Here is a 23,891-nt window from a genome sequence, read left to right as displayed (position 1 = left end):
ATTATTTGATTTATATCCCATCCTTTCACCCAGCAGGAGCCCACATAGCAGTTTGCAATTGTACACACCTTTGTGTGATACCGTCATCTAAAGCGGCAATGCTTTAGTGTATATTGTGTGTACACATAGGAGGGTGTGCTTTCAAACTCCCCTCAATTAGTGTTTCCACAGATCCTTTAAAAAAATTTTTTGCAGTCTTTCGAAAGTGAGGGGATGGAAACTGGTGTGTTGATATATTATTATTATTACCCGCTCCTCACCAGCAGGTCACAGGGCAGGTTACAGCAGTCTAAAATTCAGTATTAAAAGCAATTAAAACAAATTACAGGCATACCCCGCTTAACATCGCTTCACTTAACGTCGCCTCATTATAACGTACATGCTCCATACGCCACCATACCCCACTTAACATACGCATGCTTCACAATTATGGACACTTAATGGCATGACGCCACTGCCATCTAGTGGTGATTGCATGCAGTACAAGTGAAGACAATTGCTTCACTTAAACTATATTTTCACTTAAAGTATACTCTCCGGTCCCATTGCGAATGTTAAAGCGGGGTATGCCTGTATATTCACAAGAATAGGGTGGGTCTTAAAAACATACATCTCAAGTATCAAGGGCCAGGGTAAAGAGGTGTGTCTCTAGCATTTGCTGAAAACTCTACAGCGAAGGTGCCAAACACACCTCTGTGAGAAGGGAATTCCACAGCTTAGGGACTGCCACAGAGAATGCCTTCTCCCAAGCCACTCCCCCAACTTCTGAGGGTGGCAAAACTACCAAGAAGTCTCCCTCTGCTGATCTTAATGCCCAAGAGGATCTGTAGGGAAGGAGGTGGTCTCTCAGATATTTGGGGCCTGTGTCATTTAGGACTTTATACATAAACATAAGCATCTTAAACTGGACCCGGAAATGAATTGGCAATCAATGCAACTGATTTAGAACAGGGGTTATCCTAGTTCTAAAAGAAACCCCAACCAGTAATTTGGTCCCTGCATTTTGGACCAGTTGAAGTTTTCGAGTCATCTTTAAGGGCAGTCCTACATAGAGCAAGTTGCAATAATCAGTCTGGAAGTTTCCAGAGCATGGAGTACTGTTGTCATCTTGTCTCTGTCCAAAAGAGGCTGTAGTCAGTGAACCAGCGATAGCTGTAAATAGGCACTTCTAGCCCACCAAGGCCATCTGGATCTCAAGTGACAATGCTGGATCCAGGAGTAACCCCAAGATATGAACTTGCTCATTCCAGGGGAGTGCAACCCCATCCAGAACAGGCTGTCATCCTATGTCCTGGACTCAAGAACCTGGAATACATAACATCTGTCTTTTTAGGATCCATTTTCAGTTTACTGGCCCACATCCAGCCCGTCACTGCCTCCAAACACCTGTCTAGCACCTCAACCACTTCTCCCAATTCAGATGGAACAGAGAGATAGAGCTATTGTCCACATATTGATGACACGTCACTCCAAAGCCCCTGATGACAGTTCCCCGTGGCTTCATACATATGTTAAATAGCATGGGGGACAAGATGGAACTCTGTGGGACACCACAGGAAATCTCATGGTGTCAAATACTAGCCTCTCATAACTACTTTCTGGGAACATCCCTAGAGGTAGGAGCAGAACCACTGAAGTACAGTGCCCCTAACCTCTACCTCCCCGAGCTGCTCTAGACAGATACCATGGTCAATGGTATCAAAAGCTGCCATGAGATCCAAAAGAATGAGTATGGTTGCACTCCCCCATCTCTCTCTCAACAAATGTTATCAACCAGGGCACCCAAGGCAGTTTCAGTGCCATGACCAGGCCTAAAGCCAGACTGAAATAGATTCAGATATTCAGTCTCCTCTAAGCATGCCTGAAGCTGGACCATCACCACTTTCTTGAACACATTGCCCAAAAAGGGGATATTTGCCACTGGACTATAGTTGTTTTAACACTTCTTGGTTCAAGGATCTTCTTAAGAAGGGGATGCACCACCACCTCTTTCAAGGTCGATGGCACTGTACTCTCCTTCAATGAAGCATTTGTCACTCCCGGGACCCACCCAGTCAACCCTCTTCAGCTAGCTCTAAGAAGCCAAGATGGGCAAGGATCAAGGAGGCAGGTGGTTGGTCACACTTCTTCAGGCAGCTTGTCTACATCCTTAGGCTACAATGACCAAAACCGATCCATTACAGATGGGACAGTGCAATGGATGCCTTCATTGGGCTTGCTCTAACTGTGACAACTCTGTTTGAATCTGAGTGATTTTGCCCCTAAAGTGCCTCCCAAAGTTGTTACAGCAGGCTACCAAGGGTGTCAGAGCAAAGCTCTTTTGGCCAAATGACAAAAGCCCATTCACCACTCGGAAAAGCTCTGCCAGTTGGCTACTTGTGGACACAGTGGTGTCAGAGAAGTAGGATATACTGATATACAGGGATATACATGTAGCCGGTCATGCTCTTGACCTTGTGTTTGTCTCGGGAGGGGAGGGAAGTGCTCTGAAAATGGGGGCTGTTTTTTCTAACCCCGTGTCATGGTCAGATCACTATCTGGTGAATATAGACCTCTCAATGCCGCACACCCTCCGCAGGGGACAAGGACCTATTAGGATGGTCCGCCCAAGGCGCCTGATGGATCCTCAAGGATTCCTGAATGTGCTGGGAGACTTGGAGCCTGCTGAAGGATGCCCAGTCGAAGCCCTGGTGACGGAGTGGAATAGGGAGATCACTAGGGCAGTAGACCGGGTGGCTCCGAAACGTCCTCTCCCCCTGAATAGAGCTCAGATAACACCCTGGTATACACCACGGTTGCGGAGTTTGAGACAGGAGGTGAGACGACTAGAGCACCGGTGGCGGAAATCTCGCTCTGAAGACAATCGGACACTGGTTAGAGCAGCAATAGCGGCCTACCAGGTGGCAACAAAGGCAACAAAGAAAGGTTTCTTTGCTGCCTCTATTGCGTCTGCAGAGTGTTGTCCCAGGAGGTTGTTCCAAGTGGTCCGAAGCCTGGTCGGTCTAGTTGCTCAGAAACCCATGGAGCATTCTAAAGCCTCTTGTGAAATATTTACTAAACACTTTGCCAATAAAATTGAGTGCCTGAAGAGCATGATTCCGTACGCCATGGATACAGGAAGCCAGCTAGAGTCGGCCAGTTGCATCCCAGTCCAGTGGGATCGTTTTCAGCCTCTTCTTTCTGAGGAGGTGGACAAGGCGTTCTCTACTGTGAAGCCAACCACCTGTCTGCTGGATCCTTGCCCCTCATGGCTCATTATGAGCTGCAAAGAGAGGCTGAGCGAAGGGATCAAGGCAGTGGTAAATGCATCCTTGGAAAAGGGTGCAATGCCATCAGCCCTCAAGGATGCAGTAATAAAGCCCATCTTGAAAAAGCCCTCCTTGGATCCCCAAGAGTTAAATAACTTTCACCCAGTCTCTAATTTACCATTCTTGGGCAAGGTGATTGAACGAGTGGTGGCCAAACAGCTACAGACACACTTGGATGAAGCAGATTATCTAGATCCATTCCAATTGGGCTTCAGGACTGGACATGGAACTGAAACACCCTTGGTCGCCCTGGTGGATGGTATGAGGAGGGCGTTGGATAGAGGAGAATATACTTTCCTAGTCCTCCTGGATCTCTCAGCGGCTTTTGATACCGTCGACCACGGTATCCTTTTGGATCGCCTGGAGGGATTAGGAATAGGGGGCACTGTTTTACGGTGGCTCCATTCCTATCTCTCAGACAGGCACCAACGGGTGGCATTGGGGGATGAGGTTTCAGACCCTTGGCCTCTCAATTGTGGAGTGCCACAGGGTTCTATCCTCTCCCCCATGCTATTCAACATCTATGTAAAGCCGCTGGGGGCCATCATCAGGAGGTTTGGGCTGCAGTGTCACCAATATGCGGATGACACTCAGCTCTATCTCTTGTTTAAGTCCTCACCAGAGTTGGCTGTGGATACCATGTCCAAGTGCCTGGACTCCGTAAGTGAATGGATGGGAAGAAATAGGCTGAAACTGATCCCCGACAAGACTGAGGTGTTGCTCGTGGGGGACAAGAGAAGGTTGGGAGATATAAACCTGGTCTTTAATGGGGTAAAATTGCCCCTGAAAGACCAGTTCCGCAGCCTTGGGGTCATTCTTGACTCCCAGCTGTCCATGGAGGCTCAGGTTTTGGCAGTGAGCCGGGCGGCTTGGTATCAACTTCATCTGATACGGAGGCTGCAACCCTACCTTCCTGCCCATCTGCTTCCACGGGTGATACATGCTCTGGTCTCCTCCCGCTTAGACTACTGTAAAGTGCTCTACATGGGGTTACCCTTGAAAACAGTCCGGAAATTACAGCTGATACAGAATGCGGCAGCACGTTTGATTAAGAACAGCCGTCGCCGTGATCATATCACTCCGGTGTTAGTAGATCTACACTGGCTACCAGTTGTCTACCGGGCCCAATTCAAGGTGTTGGTGTTGACCTTTAAAGCCCTATACGGTTTTGGCCCAGTTTATCTAAAGAAGCGCCTCCAGCATCACCAATTATGCCGCCCGACAAGATCAGCCACACAAGACCTTCTCTCGGTCCCACCAGTTAAAACAGCTAGGCTGGTGCAGACCAGAGAGAGGGCATTTTCGATTGTGGCCCCCGCCCTCTGGAATTCCCTTCCTTTCGATCTTCGTCATGCTCCCTCCCTGATAGGTTTCCGCCGGGCCTTGAAGACCTGGCTGTTCAGGCTGGCCCATGGGATTTCTGAGATGGGTTAGCTTTTAATGCTGTTTAGTTTAATTATTGAATGTGGTTTTCTGGTTTTATATTGTATTTTATTGTGTCAATGTACGTCGCCTAGAGTGACCGTTAATTTGGCCAGATAGGTGACTCATAAATAAAATTTTATTATTATTATTATTATTATTATTATTATTATTATTACTATTATTATTACTATTATTATTACTATTATTATTACTATTATTATTATTATTATTACTATTATTATTATTATTACTATTATTATTATTATTATATTGGTATATAGAGTACTGCTTCCTATTTTGCCTATTTTATTCATAGGCAAGTTAAACATGGTGAGGGGAAATGGCAAAGCCCTACAAGGTCCATAGGTTTGCCCTCCTATGAGGTGACCTCAGAAAGTGTCTGTGTCTGTATACAGCAAGAGCTTGAGAGTGCATTCTTGGCACAAAACGGATTATAACCATTCCAGCAGAATGGGCCTTAGATTGACAAATAGTGTAGAACAGGGATGACATAAGGATGACATCATGTGTACAGCATCCCAAAAAGGCACTTGCATCAAGCACTGAATGCGCATTATTACACACATTAAAATGTTCAAGAAGGTGAAGCAGGAAGGCTTCTCCCTCTTTGTTGGGTTTCATGTGCAGAAAGTGAGTTTAGGAACATAGGAGGCTGCCTTATTTCAAGTCAGACCATTGGTCTATCTAGCTTACTATAATCTACATTGACTAGCAGGCTGCCTACAATAAGGGTTTATCCAAACGGAGCAGGATAATCCACGGTTTCCATATTCGGTTTGTCATCTGATAGTCCTCACTTTGCCTTTAAGTTCACTCTTTCCCAATTAAAAAACACGCTTTTTTGCACCAGCACACGCAGCGGTAAGACTCCTACATTCTTTTCGCTTTTTCCAAGCTCCTCCTCTAAAACCTATCAACCAATTGGTCAGCAAAAAAATTATGTATGCTCCTCTCCCCCTTTGCAACGAAGGACAATATGGCTGTAAAGGAGTTCTCACCTCGGAAGGAAAGGCTGCTGATCGGTTTCACGCCTGCCTTGTTTGTATTTGCGATATTATGCTTAAATGAATGTATGCTTTTCTGCCTTTATTGATATTTAAGGAGATACACACGCTGGCAATTGCACTTATTTCTCCAAAAAAGCAAGAAACGTGTCACCCCCCCTTCTCCCTTTCCTTCTCACTGAGAATGAAATTGACAAAGCTTTCCAGAATAGGCTTGAAACTGACCAGCAAACCTTTTCTTGTTTGTATTTGCGATATTACACTTAAACAAATGTATGCTTTTTTGCCTTTATTGATATTTAAGGTGATACACACGCTGGCAATTGCACTTATTTCTCCAAAAAAGCAAGAAACGTGTCACCCCCCCTCCTTCTCCCTTTCCTTCCCACGAGAATGAAATTGACAAAGCTTTCCCCGGAGCAGGCTTGAAACCGACCAGCAAACCTTTTCTTGTTTGTATTTGCAATATTACACTTAAATGAATGTATGCTTTTCTGTTTTGAAGCAAAAACCCCAGCAAGTAGAATGAAATTGACAAAGCTTTCCGGAGGCAGGCTGAAACCGACCACCACCCCTTTCTCGCTTGCTGTGCATTGCAGATCTCACCCACAGTGGCCACCCAATTTGCAGGCTGGCAAAAAATAAAATGCATTGCACAGTAGTTGCAGACACCCCCCCCAACACCCCACAATTGCAATCATTGGCTCAATTTTCCCGGGCTTATTCTCACACATGCGCAAAAGTGCAGATACGTGATTGGCTGGAATGAGAAGGGGCAAGGGGAGATGCCCAAGAACTGCCCATCAGCTGTAAAGTCCACGGTATTGCATCTTAACTCCTGAAGGCACAGTGGATGATTCCTGATTTTAAACAGCAAATTGCATTTTTGCCGGTATTGCAAGGACCAGATTTAACCTGCGAAAATGTGTAACAGCGCGAGACGTCATTTGGACGATCGAAAAATAATGAACACACTTAGTGGGCGTGTCACACATTTTACAGTTGTCTGGATGAGCCCTAACTTACCTCTCCAGGATTCCAGACACAAGTCCTTTCTAGCCCTATCTGAAGATGCCGGGGGTCGAACTTGGGATCTTTTAGATGCAAAGCATGTGCTTAGCTACGGCTGAGCTATAGACTTTCGTAGCAGACATATCCAAGCATGCAATCATCCACATGCACATGGAGTTGCTTCTGTGGACTTACAGAAGTAGAAAGTCTTTATGGAAGTCTGGAACTGAGAAACAGGGACTGGCTGAAATAATATGTTTGGCTAAAACAGTAGAGGCAAGTGAAAACATGTGGTCCACTGACAAAAAACACAATGGAGAAGATGTAAGAACATCACAGAATATTTTGATTCCCTTGTTATACAGGAATGCATGAAGTGACAAATATATACAGAATATATACATATATTGTACTGTATATTTCAAACAGTACCTGCACAAAGCCGCACATCATAAAGTCATCAAACAATGGCAAGCTTGGGCGGTCTTCTCGATAAATGATTAATTTATACATGCTCACAGCCTCATGGAGTGATTGAGATCCATCTGTTATCAGAATATTTATTCTGTTGATTCCTAGTCCAAGAGGATAATTGGCAACACTGGTAAAAAGAGGGGAAGGCAAGAAGAAGAAAATATCAGTGAAAAGTAGAGCAATCTGTACATACCAGTGCATCAGGTACATACCAGGTATCATTACAGGCCATAATAGTTTTTAATATTTTTATTTAAAAAATCCTTTACAGATGGTAACCTTAAAAGTTTATCTGATGATATACAGCTCTCTTTCTCCTCTCCCCTTCTGTCTTTCTATTCGTGCTAATATTTCCAATTGTCTTTCACCAAATATGCCTGGATGTGACATCACTTTCTCAAGCTCAGTATGCAGAAGACAGAATGAATTGGGTTTCCCCTAAATCTGCACTTCCACCTATTCTTTCTTTTTCAAATGGCCAAACCAGTTTTACATCTTCTTTGAAAATTTAGAGTTTGGGCATTATACCCCTTGCTTTCTCCTCAACATACATTTCTGATCTAACTATGATTTATCAACTCCCTCCATATATAATCTTTCTAAAATTCTTTTTGCATCTATTGATTCTAGCAACTGGAGGCTGAACGGCAACACCAGAGAAGACCAAGAATGTGGACAGGAAATGTCACCTGAACAATCCTGACACCAAAGAAGCACCTTGTTATTTCTGTGTCTGAAATCAGACTTGAATGTGACTTTTCTTGCGAGAATCTTTTGTAAGCCTCTTTGAAATCCCTTCAAGGCTATACAGCAGGACTCTTAGTAAACAAATATTCCTTATTCTTACCCTCATTCTAACTCATGCTAACTATTTTAATGTTTTACTTGCTGGTCTTCCTGTCTTTCATCTCAAACCTATTGTCTCTTTTCTCAATTCTTCAGCTTGTTTAATTTTCTTTCTCTTTCTTTAATAATGTAACACAACTCCACATGCTTCTCTTCACTAGTTTCCTCTATTCCAGGAGTGGGGAACCTTTGGATGTCCGAATATTGCTGGACTACAACTCCCATCATCCCTGACCATTGGCCACATTGGCTGGGGCTGCTGAGAGCTGGAGTCCACAAACATCTAAATGGGCGCAGGCTAGCCACTCCTGCTCTGTTGTTTCATACTAAGTTTATTCATATACCCTTTAAGCCTCTTCATTGCCTTTCTCAGAAAAATAAACACAAATGATCAGGGGGGTTGTATACCTTCCCTGCTGAGGAAAGGCTAAAGTGCTTGGGGCTTTTTAGTTTAGAAAAAAGATAACTAAGGGAGGACATGACAGAGGGCCACAAAATGATGCATGGTGTCTAGAAAGAGTGGGGGTGGCATTTAATGCTAGTCCTACTCAGAGTAGACCCACTGATGTTAATAGAAATTACTAATGTAAGTTCATTAATTTCAGTGGGTCTACTCTGAGTAGGACCTTTGTTGAATACAACCCTGACTTCTGTTCCCCTCTCATAATGCTAGAATACATGGCCTCCAATGAAATGGATTGATAGGAGTATCAGCAAAGATAAAATATAGTACATCGCCACATAATACATAAGTTTTTTTATTTAAAAATTTGTAAAAAAAAAATTCACCTATTCCTTCCTCCCCCCCAAAAAACCCAAACTGAACTTAATTTAGTCACCACTTAGTTACAGTGTTCTTTTCAAATTAGTTAATCTTTTTACTAAAGCCAATTTGTAAGTATGGAATAGGATTGGAAAAGATTCCTATGTAGAAGTCCTTCCTCTTTCAACAAGCCTTTTAAATAGAGACCTTATCCCAGTCTGCATCTGTGTTGGAATTGTTTTTTAAGATGATTTTAAAGCTTTTTTTAAAAAGATGTTTTGTTTTAATATGTTTTAAATATGTTTTGTTTGAATTTATTTTACAGTCTCTTTTTAAGATGTTTTAGAGTGTTTTTAGTGTTTTTGCTTACCACCCTGGGGTCCTGCTGGGAGGAAGGGTAAGATATAAATTTACTACTACTACTACTACTAATAATAATAATAATAATTTACCCTGGAGACCCACTGCCAGTCAGTGTAGACAATACTGAGCTAGACTGACCTATCAAAAGTGTCCAAAGAAATATGTTGGGGGGGGGGCAAGTTCTAGGAATTGTTACTATAGGTCATTGGCAACCCACTCCACCCGCCATTAGATTTAGAATTCGGGGGGGCATCACCCCCTTCGCACCCCCCCCCGCAGCCACCCTTGGGACCTATGGTCTTAGTTTAATACAGCTTTTATGCATTTATGTGCTGTCTCTCTTTCAGCCTCTTGTGCGGAGCTTTCTCCATTTAGATATTTGACTGGCTTTCTCTCTATCCCTGTTTAAGAAATCATTAGAAATCAATTTTTCCCTCTTTTCTTCTTTCAGTGAAAGTTCTTCCTCATGTTATAAACAACCCTTAATACAACTTCATACTTTTAAATGAAATTACATTCACTGTCAAGCATGTCTCTTTTCAAGAAAACACCTATGGTTTGATTAGCTCCCAATATCAGATTAGTAAAGGGCTTTATACAAGTGTAGGAGAGTTAAATTGTATAGAAAAATAGCACAGTCTCAGAAATCACATGAAAGCTGACCCAATTTTAGCTGATACAGGGTCCCATTGAAACAGATGACAGTCTTCCCAGCCTGGGGCCCTCCCCATGTTCTGGACTGCCAACTCACGTCATCATCTGAGGCTAATGGGAGTTGTACTCCAACAACATCTGAGGGACGCAGATTGCCCATCTCTGGCAAAGAACCAGGTTGGGGAAGGCTGACATAAGATATAGTTAAATAAAAGATTCAACCTCAGCCTGGGCAAGACAACTGACAAGAATATGTTAAATACTGCTATATAATCTTTAAATCTCCCATGTTACAGACTGGCCTTAACCAGTCAGTTTAACGTCACTGGTCTTATAGTGTGGTACGCATTTCCGGCAAAGATTTGGCAGGCATCCTTGCTTTTGACTTTCAGGCATCTCTTGCAGCCGTGTGTGTGTGTGTGTGTGTGTGTGTGTGTGTGTGTGTGTGTGTGTGTGTGTGTGTGTGTGTGTGTGTGTGTGTGTGTGTGTGTGTGTGTGTGTGTGTGTGTGTGTGTGTGTGTGTGTGTGTGTGTGTGTGTGTGTGTGTGTGTGTGTGTGTGTGTGTGTGTGTGTGTGTGTGTGTGTGTGTGTGTGTGTGTGTGTGTGTGTGTGTGTGTGTGTGTGTGTGTGTGTGTGTGTGTGTGTGTGTGTGTGTGTGTGTGCGCACGCGCACCAATAGGCCTATGCAGCTATTCAAAATGTTTTTTTAAGTAGCCAGTCATTTTAATGATCATTTTGTATTGTTTTTAAATGTTTTTATGTTGCACATTGCCCTAATGTTTTACGAGAGAATGGTATGTAAGTACTTTCATAAATCAATAAAAATTATATGCATTAGCTAACCTTGGAAATTGCTAACTATTCAAGCAAGAAAGGCCCCTGAACTTGTCTCTTGTGGTAACTATTTTGTTCCAGAGTGAACCTCAATTTGTCTGAAGATTAAAAGAAGTGGAAAGTGTCTCTCAAACATATGAAGCATGTAATCTTACTCTTGTATTCTCTAAATATTTAGATGGATATTGGTCACTAATGGCAGCCATCCTGAGGGATAAGGTACAGCAAGTATGTGAGAAAAATACTGTGTAGCCAACTTTTGAGCTTTGCCATGATTTCCTAACAAATAAACATACCTCAACAAAAAGGCAGCAACAAATTAGATATTAGCCAGGACACCAAGACTGTGGTGATTCAAAAAAAGGAACACAGGAGCTTCAATAGTCATAACTGTTTTTGATGTGGGAGTTATAAGAAAAGCATCTTCTTCACATTGTGAAGAACTGTTGCACTCAAAATACTACTAACACCACTCCCTCCTGCAGCTTCTCAATGTGATCCAAAAATTCTATCCAGCTGCTAGCAAAGCCACCATTGGGAAGCAGTTGTATAGAATAGTGACGCTCCAGGTGGTGATAGTGTTAGCAATTCTTTGAAAGCATGGACACTATTATTGCTTGTCACTATTGCATTTAAGAGCAGTATACTAAACTACTATTAACATAAATAAGTTAGTAGTTCTGTTTGAACATCAGGGTGTTATATGATGGTAAAAGACATTTCTTAAGCAATATTCTGTCATAGAATGCCATATTCAATTATATCATCACAATCTAGAGACAACACTTTATGCATACCAAACAAATTGTGTGCCCCACTACAAACAAGCATTCCCATTCCATTCCCACCTAGCTGCATCATGTTGGATGGGTACTTAATAGGAAAAATGAAGAAAAATTCCCTTATTGCATGTAATGATCCCATAGGTTCTCTGGACTCTTACGGCTAATTGGACCTCACAGTTAATCTCCATGATAGCATAAATTTTATGTTAGTTCATAAAACGTGTGTAGAGCATTTTGCTAATTGGTTTCTGCCTTTGGTGATATGAATGATTTCACTAAAAGCATTGTTCACATTACTTGAGGTATGTACAATGAATGTATGTAATGGAGACTAAGATCAGGGCAATAAGCCCCATTCACCAATCTACACATGCTCACTATACCACCTGGGATAGCCCAGTTGTACAAGGGTACTACTGTACAATGTGATACAAACTGTATGCTGGTAGGCTCATTATGCACAGCTGGGAACCTTGTTTCCAGAGCACTCCTGGTTTCTGGAGCCTACATGTATACATGCATAGGAATTGTACAGTCAGTAGAGTGTCCCGGTGAATGTTTCCTGCTGCAGTTCTGCTTTTCTCTAAGCTGTTCATTGTATACACATTAAGTCATATGAACAGTGCTACAGAGTCAGGGCAAACATATAAGAACAAACTGCAACAGAGGGCTGCTTAAAAGGGACCCACAGAAGCTGCTTCACATGACAAATTATTCATGTAAAGCAGCATGCTTTTTTCATGCTATCCCAAACTACCAAACCAGTTAGGGATGGTATGGAGAAATCTGCTAGAGGATCCATGCTCATTTAAGCAGCTTGCCAACTGTTTGTATATGGTGCCATTTTGGGTGGAAACATATTGGGTGATATATAACTAAGTCATAGAGCAGACCCACTGAAATCAATACCCTAAGTTTGTTTGTTTGTTTATTTATTTATTTGATTTATATCCCGCCCTTCCTCCCAGCAGGAGCCTAGGGCGGCAAACAGAAGTGCTAAAAACATTTTAAAACATCATAAAAACAGACCTTAAAATACATTAAAATAAAACAACTTAAAAACATTTTTTTAAAAAAGCTTAAAAAAATCTTTTTAAAAAGGGTTAAAAACATTATTTAAAAAAACATATTAACAAGCAATTCTAACACAGACACAGACACATTTTAATGGATCTACTCTGAATATGACTTACTTGGATTTCAGCCACAATGTTTTAGCAAGTTCACCAGCATTCAGGATTTTTTAAATTTCATGACTTTAGAATAATAACCCACTCCCCCAAATACCTTGGTCCTTTCTTCTCATCCAAGTGAACTTCACAGTGACAATTTGCAGGTTCTGCTCTAATCTTGATTGTTACCACATTAAATGGGACTTCAGAGTAGTACTCTTTGATCTTTGGGTCAAAATTAGGATTTAAGTCCAAACGTGGAATAGTGAAGATCTGCCTGATATGAGGTAGGGAATCTTTATCTGTTGCAAAAAGAAATCAGCAATGCTTATTCATGATCAATGGCTTGACTCCTTATATTTGGCCAAATTCTATTTCTTTTTGCTAGACATTAATGTTTCTTGCATGTGAAGATACGTCAAATTTTCAGTTTTAAATAAGCCAAACTATTTTTCATGGGCAGTTCCATGATTATTCCTGCAGTGTCACATCCAGTAAAATTTTAGTAAGAATTAAAAGACAACAATTACTATGGATTAAGATGCTAAAATATTTTCCCATTGATTAATTGAAACATTTGTGAGGATGACAATAGGTCAGATGTGGATAATGATGGTGGTGTTGAGAATTAGTTTGCAAGAAGGAGACGGTTGATAAACGGGTGGATATAGTTGTTTGCATGGATGGTTACCATACTAGAGGAAGACTAAAACTAGATGATAGCCTGTGCTCTTGTAGGTCAATAAATCGATCATTAGTATTGCCCAATTCCCAAATATTTATTTCACCTAAACAACTAGTGAAAGCAAAAATCATTCTACAAAGAAGGGTATATGAAAACAGCATGCAATATTGTTGAATTAGTGCCACCTATTGCAAAAATCTTAGGGTCTGTCAGTACAGGTTTGACTTACCATGACTGCAAGGTATTTCTTTATCCAGATTTAAAAAACGCAAACCTAGAGGATAAACAAACACAATTTAAGATGTTCTGTGCTGCCTTCACTACATAGGTCTGCATCTGAGAAGAAATAAAAATATCATGACAGGTTCAAAAAACCAATAAAAACATTACTGGTATCAGCAGAACAACCTTGTCAACTATAAAACATTTCCGTTCGTTATGCCAAAAGCCACAGAAAAACCTGACAGGATCAATATGACAGAAGTGAACACTTCTTTCCTAAAGTGATTCCAGAAATCATGGGCATCAGCCCTAGATGGAATAAATGTACAGCCTTATTTAAAGAGGGATGAAAAATAGTGTGTGTAGTGGACATTTTAGTGGTAGTTGGGGATATAAAATGTTACTAGTAGGTGGAGAAGGGGAAACTCATGCAATAACATTTCACTTTCAAGCATCATCAAATATATGCTCATGACACTACTACAGCTACCTTAGAGTGGTAAGGAATCATTCTTTGTCACAACACTTGCATGACTACAGAAAAAAAATCACTAATGGACAGAGCAATATGAAGGCAATGCAGCCACACAACATTGTTCCAACAGCAGTTGTTTTGGGGGGATTGCCATTTAACATCAAATAGAATTGAGAGAGAGAGAATACAAATTATGTTACCTTGATGTTTTTCTGTAATTGTAGAAGATCTTGTTTTAATGCTATCCTTCTCTGAGTAAGAAGTCCTAATAATAAAATAGCAAAGAGATTTCTAAACTAACAAGTGCAAAGAAAGAAAACATTTGCAATTGCAAACACTATTGTTCTCATAGAATCATAGAACAGTAGAGTTGGAAGGGGCCTATAAGGCCATCAAGTCCACCCCCCTGCTCATTGCAGGAATCCAAATCAAAGCATTCCTGACAGATGGCTATCCAGCTGTCTCTTGAATGTCTCCAGTGTCGGAGAGTCCACTACCTCTCTAGGTAATTGGTTCCATTGTCGTATGGCTCTAACAGTTAGGAGGTTTTTCCTGATGTCCAGTCGAAACTTGAGCCCATTCTTCCGTGTCCTGCCCTCTGGGATGGTCGAGAAGAGATCATGGTCTAGCATACTGCTGGAAGGTTTCTCTTTTTTTTTTAAAAAAAAAGTGTTTTTTCCCCACTAGAATTATTTTAGTAACTGCTAACATTAATAAAATGAAGGTGGAATAATAAAGGAAATAGAGCTTGACCTTAGTCACTCCAATAATCTTTATAGGGAAAGGTAATATAATTTAATCTACCAATGGTCATATATATATTTCATTGTATTCCATTAATAATAATTTAGATTTTCAGTATGGAAATATGCTATTGCATATGCTAAACTACATTTGCCAGATTTTGCCAGAGATTTGACCCCCACCACTTTGTGTCGGGACAAAGAGAATATAGATTTCACCATCAAGCTCAGCTTCTGAGTTTCCCAAATATGTGTGGCATTGTTGACAATGCTGGACTAGTGGACCTTTTGATCTAATTTAGCTAGCATTCTGATGAACTTAAATTAACAATTGCAACTGATAAATGATTCACAGCAGTGAACGTATGAAATTGACTAGAACGTGCTGCTCCTGTGCAATCCCCATTCAGTTCAACAGGACTTGCATGAGAAGTTTGTACAAGCTGATATGAGTGGAGGCTATACAATAATTGTATCTGCTGAGCCATGGCCATTATTCCTTTAGCACTGGTTCTCCTGCGGTGGTTGTGCTTCTTATAAGCCACAGGTGTGTGGCTTCTAGGTTTGCTATTTACCCACTTTGTAGTTCTCACCTAAGGCTTAACCATTTGGCTTTAATCCAAGACATGTTTCTGGAATCCTTGTTTTGCCAATGAAAAATGGTAAAGAATTCTTAAATGTCCCTGATTCATAGTGCTAGAAGTATAAGAATAATACAGGAACATATTACTATCTATATTTGTCTACAAAGACTGACTCCAACTGCAAAGAGATACTGGTCTAATATTGGAACTGCAGTTTATCAGTTAATCTGGATCCTCTGGAATTCTTAAAACTTACACATATAGTATAGAAGTTATCAAGAGGAGTGCATTTCTTTTGGGATAATGTGTCAGAGGCTGCATGCAGGTGGTGGGCAGGGCCAGAACCAAAAGTTGTCATGGCCACTCTCCCCCACTCTCTCTCACACATGGTCCCCATTACAATGTGAACTGGCAGGGGGTACTTCCATTCACGATAATGGGAGGTATTTCTCAATGCAAATAGCAAGTACAGGGAGCTTGGTTAGTTGTAGAGTTACCACTCTGATCAGTCCTCACTGGGTTACCTTTCATGAAAGCAAATTTAATATGTGCCTGTTTCCAGAAGCAAAGAAACTAGACACAATTTAATGCAAGCTGACATTGTTCTTTGGAGATGTGTTGGGCTGAGCTCGTTCTTAGAAATATTCAAAACATTTAGAATTACCGTTATGCTCTAGAGACTTATGCTCTACTCTTAAGATTTTCTGAACAATAAAGTAAATAAAGTGTGAAGAAATGACAGAATGCTGACTAATGAGTCAGTGCAGAGATTTGCAAGAATATGCCAACTTAATTTATTAGATATTGGTGTGCTAATGCTGCTCCATAGTCTTTGAAAAATGGGCCTGGATGAGCTCAATCTCTTCTCCTTTCTGTTTGCTTAATGTTCTCCCTTGCTTCTACACAGCAAACACTACACACTTTGGCAAAACTGGTAAAAAGTTCCATTTAAGCATGACTTATTTGCTGCAGATTTAACCATACACATTAATTAGCACTCTAGTTTTATGGATTATTGAAGATAATGAGCCCAAACTGGGATTATAACAGAAACTCAACTGTAGCCTTAACTTTTAAATTGATATTGATATAAAGACGTGTCAAAACTGTATCTCTGTAGTAGTACCTACAGGTGGCCATCTATTAATGGAATCAAGCCTAAACCTGATGAAGCTATAAACCCATAAATGCGATCTAATTGCCATCTTACCCTTTCTTACCCTTTTGGAAGGTTTGTGTGTGGCACTTTGGTAATGATGTGTAACTGCTCAAGTAAATTTGCAAGAAGCCAGTGCACAGCCAGGACTGAGCCAAGCTTTTCATCTGGATTCACCATACGATAAAGGTCATGAAGCAAAAAATTGATCTTGGGAATAGTAGAGGGGAAAAGCTGACAGAAAAAAAGTGAATATCAAATTAATAAAAGCATGCATTTTATTCATTTATTTAGAAAGGTTTATAGACTGTTTAATTACAAAACTCTCTAAGTGGTCTATATAATAACATTATCAATAAAACATGGCTAAAATCCACAAAACCTATTATAAGATATATTATATTTATAGTGTGGTATTAATTCTTGTATTGTTGTAATATTTGCTATTTGTTTTTATTATGGTTGTATTATTTTGTTTGAAATTGTTTTGCAATTGTTTGCTCTTGTTATAAGTTATTTCAATTATTGTGTTTTTGTTGTTGTAAGTCGCTTTGAGTTCCGCTGTTGAAAAAAAGCGACTAACAAATGCCAGTAATAAATAATAAATAAATAAAACTATTTTAAAAACATATATACATAAAATAACTATCAATACAACACAGATAAAATCAATAAAACTTTTAAAACAAATATAGATAGCTAAATTATATGTCTGGTAGGCTTGCTGAAATAAAAAAAGGTTTTCAGGTATATAAAAAAGGGCTGAGGGAGCCTGCCTAATGTCAACAGGCAGGGAGTTTCAAAGTATAGGTGCTGCCACACTAAAAGATCGACTCCAACATTATATGGCACTTGTAAAAGTATAAGTACACAATATATTTTTAGCTCATACCAATTTACAAATAAAACAATGTTTTTCTCTTCCTATTATGGTAAATAAAAATCACAACAACCAAAGGTACTGTATGTGGGGAAATAATGACACTGACAGAAAAGACTCATAAAACAAAACCACCAATGTGACTTACCAATTCATATTCCCCTATATTCTGTAACTCTTTCACAAAATGGATAAACTGATTTAGTTCTTCTAAAGTTAGACAATGATCAGATTCCTTTTGGTGATGCTCATCCTGGGAAAAGACAGCAATCACTGCAGTGGGTCTTCACTGTATATACAGTGTAACTTTAGCTAAGAAATACTGACTGAAAACAGGTTCTTACATTCTATCCTATTCAATATGAGGGGGAGAAGAAAGGAGCTGGACCTGATCTCACCAGGTCTCCGTAACTTTGAGCAAGAACCTTGGCACTTAAAAAAAATACTAATAATAATAATTAAAACATTTATTCTCAATAATTGCACCATGGATTCCCTAATGCATACATTCTGTGCTTGAGCACTGAAACATCTTTGCAGTTTGCACCACCACCAGGCCCACTGAAATGAATTGCACTCAGTGCTGTAATGAAACACTGCATCCTATACTACTTCTAGTATCCATACATACCTTAATTCCTGCTGACCGGTATACACCCTGTAAAGCATCAAAGAAAATAGAGGAAGAAGATAGATTTGATAGGAGAATTCTAAAAGTATCTCCAAGAAGGGTTTCTTTAACAGTTTGGTCCTGAAAATTCGACTCTTCATCAGCTTGAAAGTCAAAATGTTCATGTACCTAGGATAGGGATGGATGAGAAATTCGATTCAGTTTGCATTTCAAACAGAATCTATCAAATCTGCAATTTTGAAAACAATATGAGAATTAAAACAACCATTGTTCAAAATTCACAATTATTCAAATTTTGCAGTGCAATTTGCCAACCAAACAACATTTACAAAAATGCATACGTTAGGGGAAAGTGTGCATAGAAATGACATGAGTGAAAACAACATTAAAATACATTATATGATGAGGAATTGCTTGCAAAAATTAGTACATTAGTTAAAACTGCATACAAAAATGTGTTTATTAGGAGAAATTCACACTAAAATGCTGAAGAATTTTCACGAGGATTTGTTTAAAAAAATTGGATATTGTTGCAGAAATGTGAGCTAAATTTAAGATTGGAAAAATAGAAACAGAACCAAAATTGACCTCTGTTTCCATCCATTTCAGTCGGGTTTCAGGCCTGGTTTTGGCACAGAAACAGCCTTGGTCGCCCTGTATGATGACCTTTGTCAGGAGAGAGACAGGGGGAGTGTGACTCTGTTGATTCTCCTTGATGTCTCAGCGGCTTTCGATACCATTGACCATGGTATCCTTCTGCGGAGACTGGCTGAGTTGGGAGTGGGAGGGACTGCAAGGCGGTGGTTCCGCTCCTACTTGGCAGGTCGCCTCCAGAAGGCGGTGCTTGGGGATCATTCCTCGGCACCCTGGACTCTCCAGTATGGGATTCCGCAGGGGTCAGTTCTATCCCCCATGCTGTTCAACATCTACATGAAACTGTTGGGTGCGGTCATCCGGAGCTTTGGAGTGCGCTGCCATCAGTATGCTGATGACACGCAGCTCTATTTCTCCTTTTCATCCACTTCAGGTGAGGCTGTCAATGTGCTGAACCGGTGCCTGGCTGTGACAATGGACTGGATGAGGGCTAATAAACTGAGGCACAATCCAGACAAGACTGAGATGCTGCTAGTGAGTGGTTCTTCTGACCAGATAGTGGATGTCCAACCTGTCCTGGATGGGGTTGCACTCCCCCTGAAGGAGCAGGTTCGTAGCTTGGGGGTTCTCCTAGAATCATCTCTGTCACTTGAGGCTCAGGTAGCCTCGGTGGCACGGAGTGCCTTCTACCAACTTTGGTTGGTGGCCCAACTACGTCCCTATCTGGACAGGGATAACCTGGCTTCAGTTGTCCATGCTCTGGTAACCTCCAAATTAGATTACTGCAATTTGGGTGGCCCCCAAATTATGGAATGATCTCCCTGATGAGGTGGGCCTGGCGCCAACACTGTTATATTTTCGGCGCCAGGTCAAGACTTTCCTCTTCTCCCAGGCATTTTAGCATGTGTTTTATACTGTTTAAATTTTTTAATTGTGTTTAAATTGTTTTTATAAGATCTGTTTTAAATTGTATTTGTTTTAATGTTTTTAGTTACTGTAAACCGCCCAGAGAGCTTCAGCTATGGGGTGGTATACAAGTATAATAAAATAAATAAATAAGACCAGCTGGACTTGGAGCTCAGCCTCATCTAGAGGATCCAGTATTTGATGCAGAAGAAGCAAGACAAGAGGAAAAGGGGAGGCAATGGGGTGGGGGAGAGAAGGAGCTGGATGTGGCATCCCCCCCAGTCATCTTGGAAGTGGGGAAACAGCAGCCCTTGGCACCTTATTAACCTACTCCTCCCCCAACTAGAAGAAAAGAAAAGAAACAGAAGAGTCCCCAGTAACAATAGCATAAGCTGCAGGGACCCTTTACTTGAATGGAACAGGAAGGAGTATAGCTTCTGGAGGGGGGCTGGCATGGGCCTGCTGAGGGAAGAAGGGGTCCAAGAGACAGAGGAGGAGGCCAAATACAACAGTCTCCTGAGGGAACTGGCAGAGCAGGTCTCTTGGGATAAAGACAAGCAGCAACAACAATGCATCATTACTGTTGACACCATACTGCATATATATGTTCCAGAAAGTATCCCTCTATGTCTAAATTGGCACGCAGAGAAACATCAGCTGAACATATTCCTTATCTCTATGATTATTAAGCAGAATCTTCTCACAATCAAGACCTTGAAACAAGCACTACAGCAGGAATTAATGTTTCAAAGAAACATTCTAAGACCATACAACTATGAGTATCTCCTGTATCTGCGCCACAAAACAGAACAGACAACATTTATCAATGCTCATGCCACCAAAAAGAAAAAACTCAAAAGGGATATTCTAAGATGTCATCTACTCTTTATTCCATCCAGTTTAATAACACAGGGTTCTATTTATAAAACATATTTTGCTCTGCTACAAGAGTATAAGCTAACAACAAGAAAAAGAAAAACAGGAGATTCAAAGATTTACTGCAGAAACTTCCACATGTATAACAAGATAACCTGACATAATCTACAGAAATAACTCCTGCTGGGATGCCACCCTGAGCTCCTGCTGGGAGGAAGGGCGGGATATAAATCAAATAATAAATAATAAATAAATAAACTCCACAACAATAATAGATCTCACTGCAGGCAAAATGTCACCTAATGAAATTAGGTTTCTATCCAAAGGCCTCAACTTCTGCCCGACACCTAGAGAGCACAATATAGCACAAATGAAATGTGACATCAAAGCATTTCAAAGGAGATGCAGATTGGCTGAATTTTTTTATGATGACCCTAAGGGCTTATCCACATGGGAGCATACCTTGGTACTAAAGATGCTGCTTTTACCGTTGTGATAGATTTGCAAGGTCCACACTTGGTAGCTTCAAATCCGCTGTTTTCCATTCACACTAGTAGGCATTCCTCTGTGAAGGATCAGTGTCGCTGTTTCGTTGTGGCTCCGCCCTCTAATTTTACATGTTTACTCCCTCCAGTTCAAGGCTGAAGCCCAGAGAGGGCCTTGGTGTGAAATTGACAAGAAAAAAATAAAACTGACAACCCCCGCTTCTCCATTGTCCCAGCCTAGATGGAAGGGGGAGAACGAGTGAAAAGGCAAAGTAGGCAGCAGCTGCAGCAGCTTTTGTGGGCAGCAGAGAGGGAGGGAGCAGGCGATGGGGCATTAAAAAGAGTCTGCCCACTAAAAAAAATTAAAGCAAAGCACCTAAAAGGAGGAGCGCTGCACAGTCGAGATGGTTTTTCGTTTCCTTTTCACATTATAATTGGATTGGGTTAATACAGATTTAATGGAGAAAACTGTGTTATAGTTTCTTCTTGCTTGCAACATAATATGAACCATGCGAATTACAAGGGAATGCAAGTAGCACCAGACACACACTAAATCACTGTGTGGATGAGCCCTAAGAACATAGAACCCTACAATAGAGATCCTCTGCTACAGTTTCTGCTACCTAAAACTTGGACACTGAACATTAACAGGAATCCAGTCCTTGACATCTTTCTCTTATCAATAAACAGAGTAATTAACAACCACACACCAACTCCTACTACTCATGATAACCTTTCAAAACAAGAAAGAATGGCCCTAAAGAATCTTCAGATGAGAAGGGATGTTGTCATCAAGCCTGCAGATAAGGGTGATGCTGTCATGGTACTTAGCACTGCAGACTACACAGCAGAAGATCAAAGACAACTAAAGGATGAAACAACATGTAGACTTCTTGACAAAGACATCACCATAGATCTCAATACCCATATCATTACAACTATACAAAACCTTACAAGTAGAAAATTTAAACAGGAGACTGCTAATCTCCTTGTTAATCTAAATCCCAGCCCTGGAAGGTTTTACATGCTGCCTAAAATCCACAAAGCCAACAATCCTGGTTGCCCAATTGCCTCAGGTAACAACCCAGCTACTGAAAGGATTTCTCTGTACGTTGACTTAAATTTACAAAACATAGTGCAAAACCTCCCATCATACATCAAAGACACCAATGACTTTTTACTTAAAACAGAGTCTTTAAACAAGCAGTATCATTTCCACAATACTATACTAGCTACTTTACATGTCATGTCTCTTTACACCAATATACCACATAAAGATGAGATTCCGGCTTTAAATGAGTTCCTTAACACCAGAAATGCTAACAATCCTCCAACAGTATTTGCAACAATGAAGATAAATACCAGAGAAGGATCAGTGAACTTAAAGAACACCTTCTTCTGAGAGGATATCCTCCACATATTATCGATTGCAACATCCATCGAGCCTCCATTCTGTTCACAGAAAACCTCCTCCATCATAATGAGGTTTCAAAGAACAAAGAACAACAGATTCCATTTGTGGTAGATTTCCATCCAGCATCTCCTAACTACCACCGAGCAGTCAGGAAGAGCTACCTTTTGCTAAGGAACTCTGAACATCTTGCTAGAGCCATCAACAAGCCTCCTGTTGTAGCATTTCACCAGCCTCCTAATTTACACAGACTATTCGTGAGAGCTGTACTTAAGTCACCTATAAGCAATTCTGGTTCTCATCCTTGTCACTCCAAATGCTGAATCACCTGTGTGTACCCCATGGAGACAGCTACTTTCAAAAGCACTAGGACAGGCAGAACATATTATTTATTTATTACATTTATACCCCACCTTTCTTTTCATGATAGAAACCCAAGGCGGCTTACATATGGTTCCCAGGCAGTCTCCCATCCAGGCATTGACCAAACCTGATCCTGCTTAGCTTTAACAGGGACCTGGCCTTAGGTGCCTTCAGACCATAGCCTGAAACTACATCAAACAGAACATCACCTGCAGGTCCTGCAATATAATTTATGTCATCGAATGTAAAAAACCAGGATGTCATATCCAACACTTATGAAAAACTGCAGCTGACCTACACACATGCTTCAGAAACCACAAATCGGCAATCTTGACAAAAAGAGTGGAGCAACCAGTTGCAAAACATTTCAACACTGAGAGCCACAGCCTATTGGACTTTCCTGTAACAGCTATAGTGATGCCATCAGATCTAGATGCATTGGCACCACATGGCCTTAACCTGGAGGACAGTAGAAACATTACTTAGCTTCTGCAAATGATCTGTGGGGGAGATGGGCACACTGGAGGATTCAAGCTTCAGATCTCTCCTAGGGAATATGTACAAGGAAAGGGACACAAGTGGGTGGAAGAAGACAAGGAGAAGGATGGCTCACTGTGTGAGATGTAGGGATGGGGGAGAAATCCAATTCAGTTTGCACTTAAAGGTGAACCTACCCAATTCATACTTTCTGAAACAATATCCAAACTGAAACATAGCCACCCTTGGAAGACTGGAAAAATGAAAAATTGAGAAAAACAATTTGACAGATTCACCCATCCCAAGGGATGTGGCAGAAAACATATTTTGGTATAAGAGGCCAGAAAGGCATAGCTGGGAGGGTCCTTGGGGGAGGCAAATACACTCTGAGCAATGTGGGGCTCTCCCTGGACCAAGGTGGAGAAGGGTGTAAGGAGAAGAGTATCATTCCTAGCCCTGACCTGATGCCAGACCCTGTGCCCTCAGAGGATGAACAAGACATCCCACATGTCTGGGACCCTAAGCAGCAGACAGGACCCCTGAATGCAATGCCAAGGATCCCTTTGAGGGGCCCTCTGGGCCAATACCTAAGAAAGAACCTCTGAAAATCTCAGAGGAGGAACTGGAGCTGCCCTCAAGAGCACTGGTACCAAAAGCTTTGGGTCCAGGGGAAAGAGTCATGGCACACTATGTGTCTACAGACTCAGAGTCAGTGGTCTGCTCATGAGTAAACAATCCCTTAT

General features: G+C 41.0%; 1 protein-coding gene across 10 annotated transcripts in view; it reads right to left on the bottom strand.

Moving 5' to 3' along the window:
- Positions 1–23,891, bottom strand: part of CPED1 (cadherin like and PC-esterase domain containing 1) — a 160,549-nt gene that overhangs the window by 67,020 nt on the left and 69,638 nt on the right. For 9 of the 10 annotated variants that reach the window (XM_061640093.1, XM_061640096.1, XM_061640101.1 and 6 more), the window contains 7 exons: positions 18,037–18,204; positions 17,554–17,658; positions 16,590–16,759; positions 14,243–14,307; positions 13,575–13,619; positions 12,776–12,962; positions 7,202–7,370 (listed from right to left, as the gene is read on the bottom strand). In XM_061640093.1, the coding sequence (XP_061496077.1) occupies positions 7,202–7,370; positions 12,776–12,962; positions 13,575–13,619; positions 14,243–14,307; positions 16,590–16,759; positions 17,554–17,658; positions 18,037–18,204 (909 nt within the window). The remainder of the gene's footprint in view (positions 1–7,201; positions 7,371–12,775; positions 12,963–13,574; positions 13,620–14,242; positions 14,308–16,589; positions 16,760–17,553; positions 17,659–18,036; positions 18,205–23,891) is intronic. The other variant, XM_061640095.1, reaches the window with a different exon arrangement.

Source organism: Rhineura floridana, chromosome 8 (assembly GCF_030035675.1).
Source record: "Rhineura floridana isolate rRhiFlo1 chromosome 8, rRhiFlo1.hap2, whole genome shotgun sequence".
Classification (NCBI taxonomy): domain Eukaryota; kingdom Metazoa; phylum Chordata; class Lepidosauria; order Squamata; family Rhineuridae; genus Rhineura; species Rhineura floridana.
The sequence above is the reverse complement of the archived record's forward strand: the minus strand, read 5'-3'. Positions and strand labels throughout refer to the sequence as shown.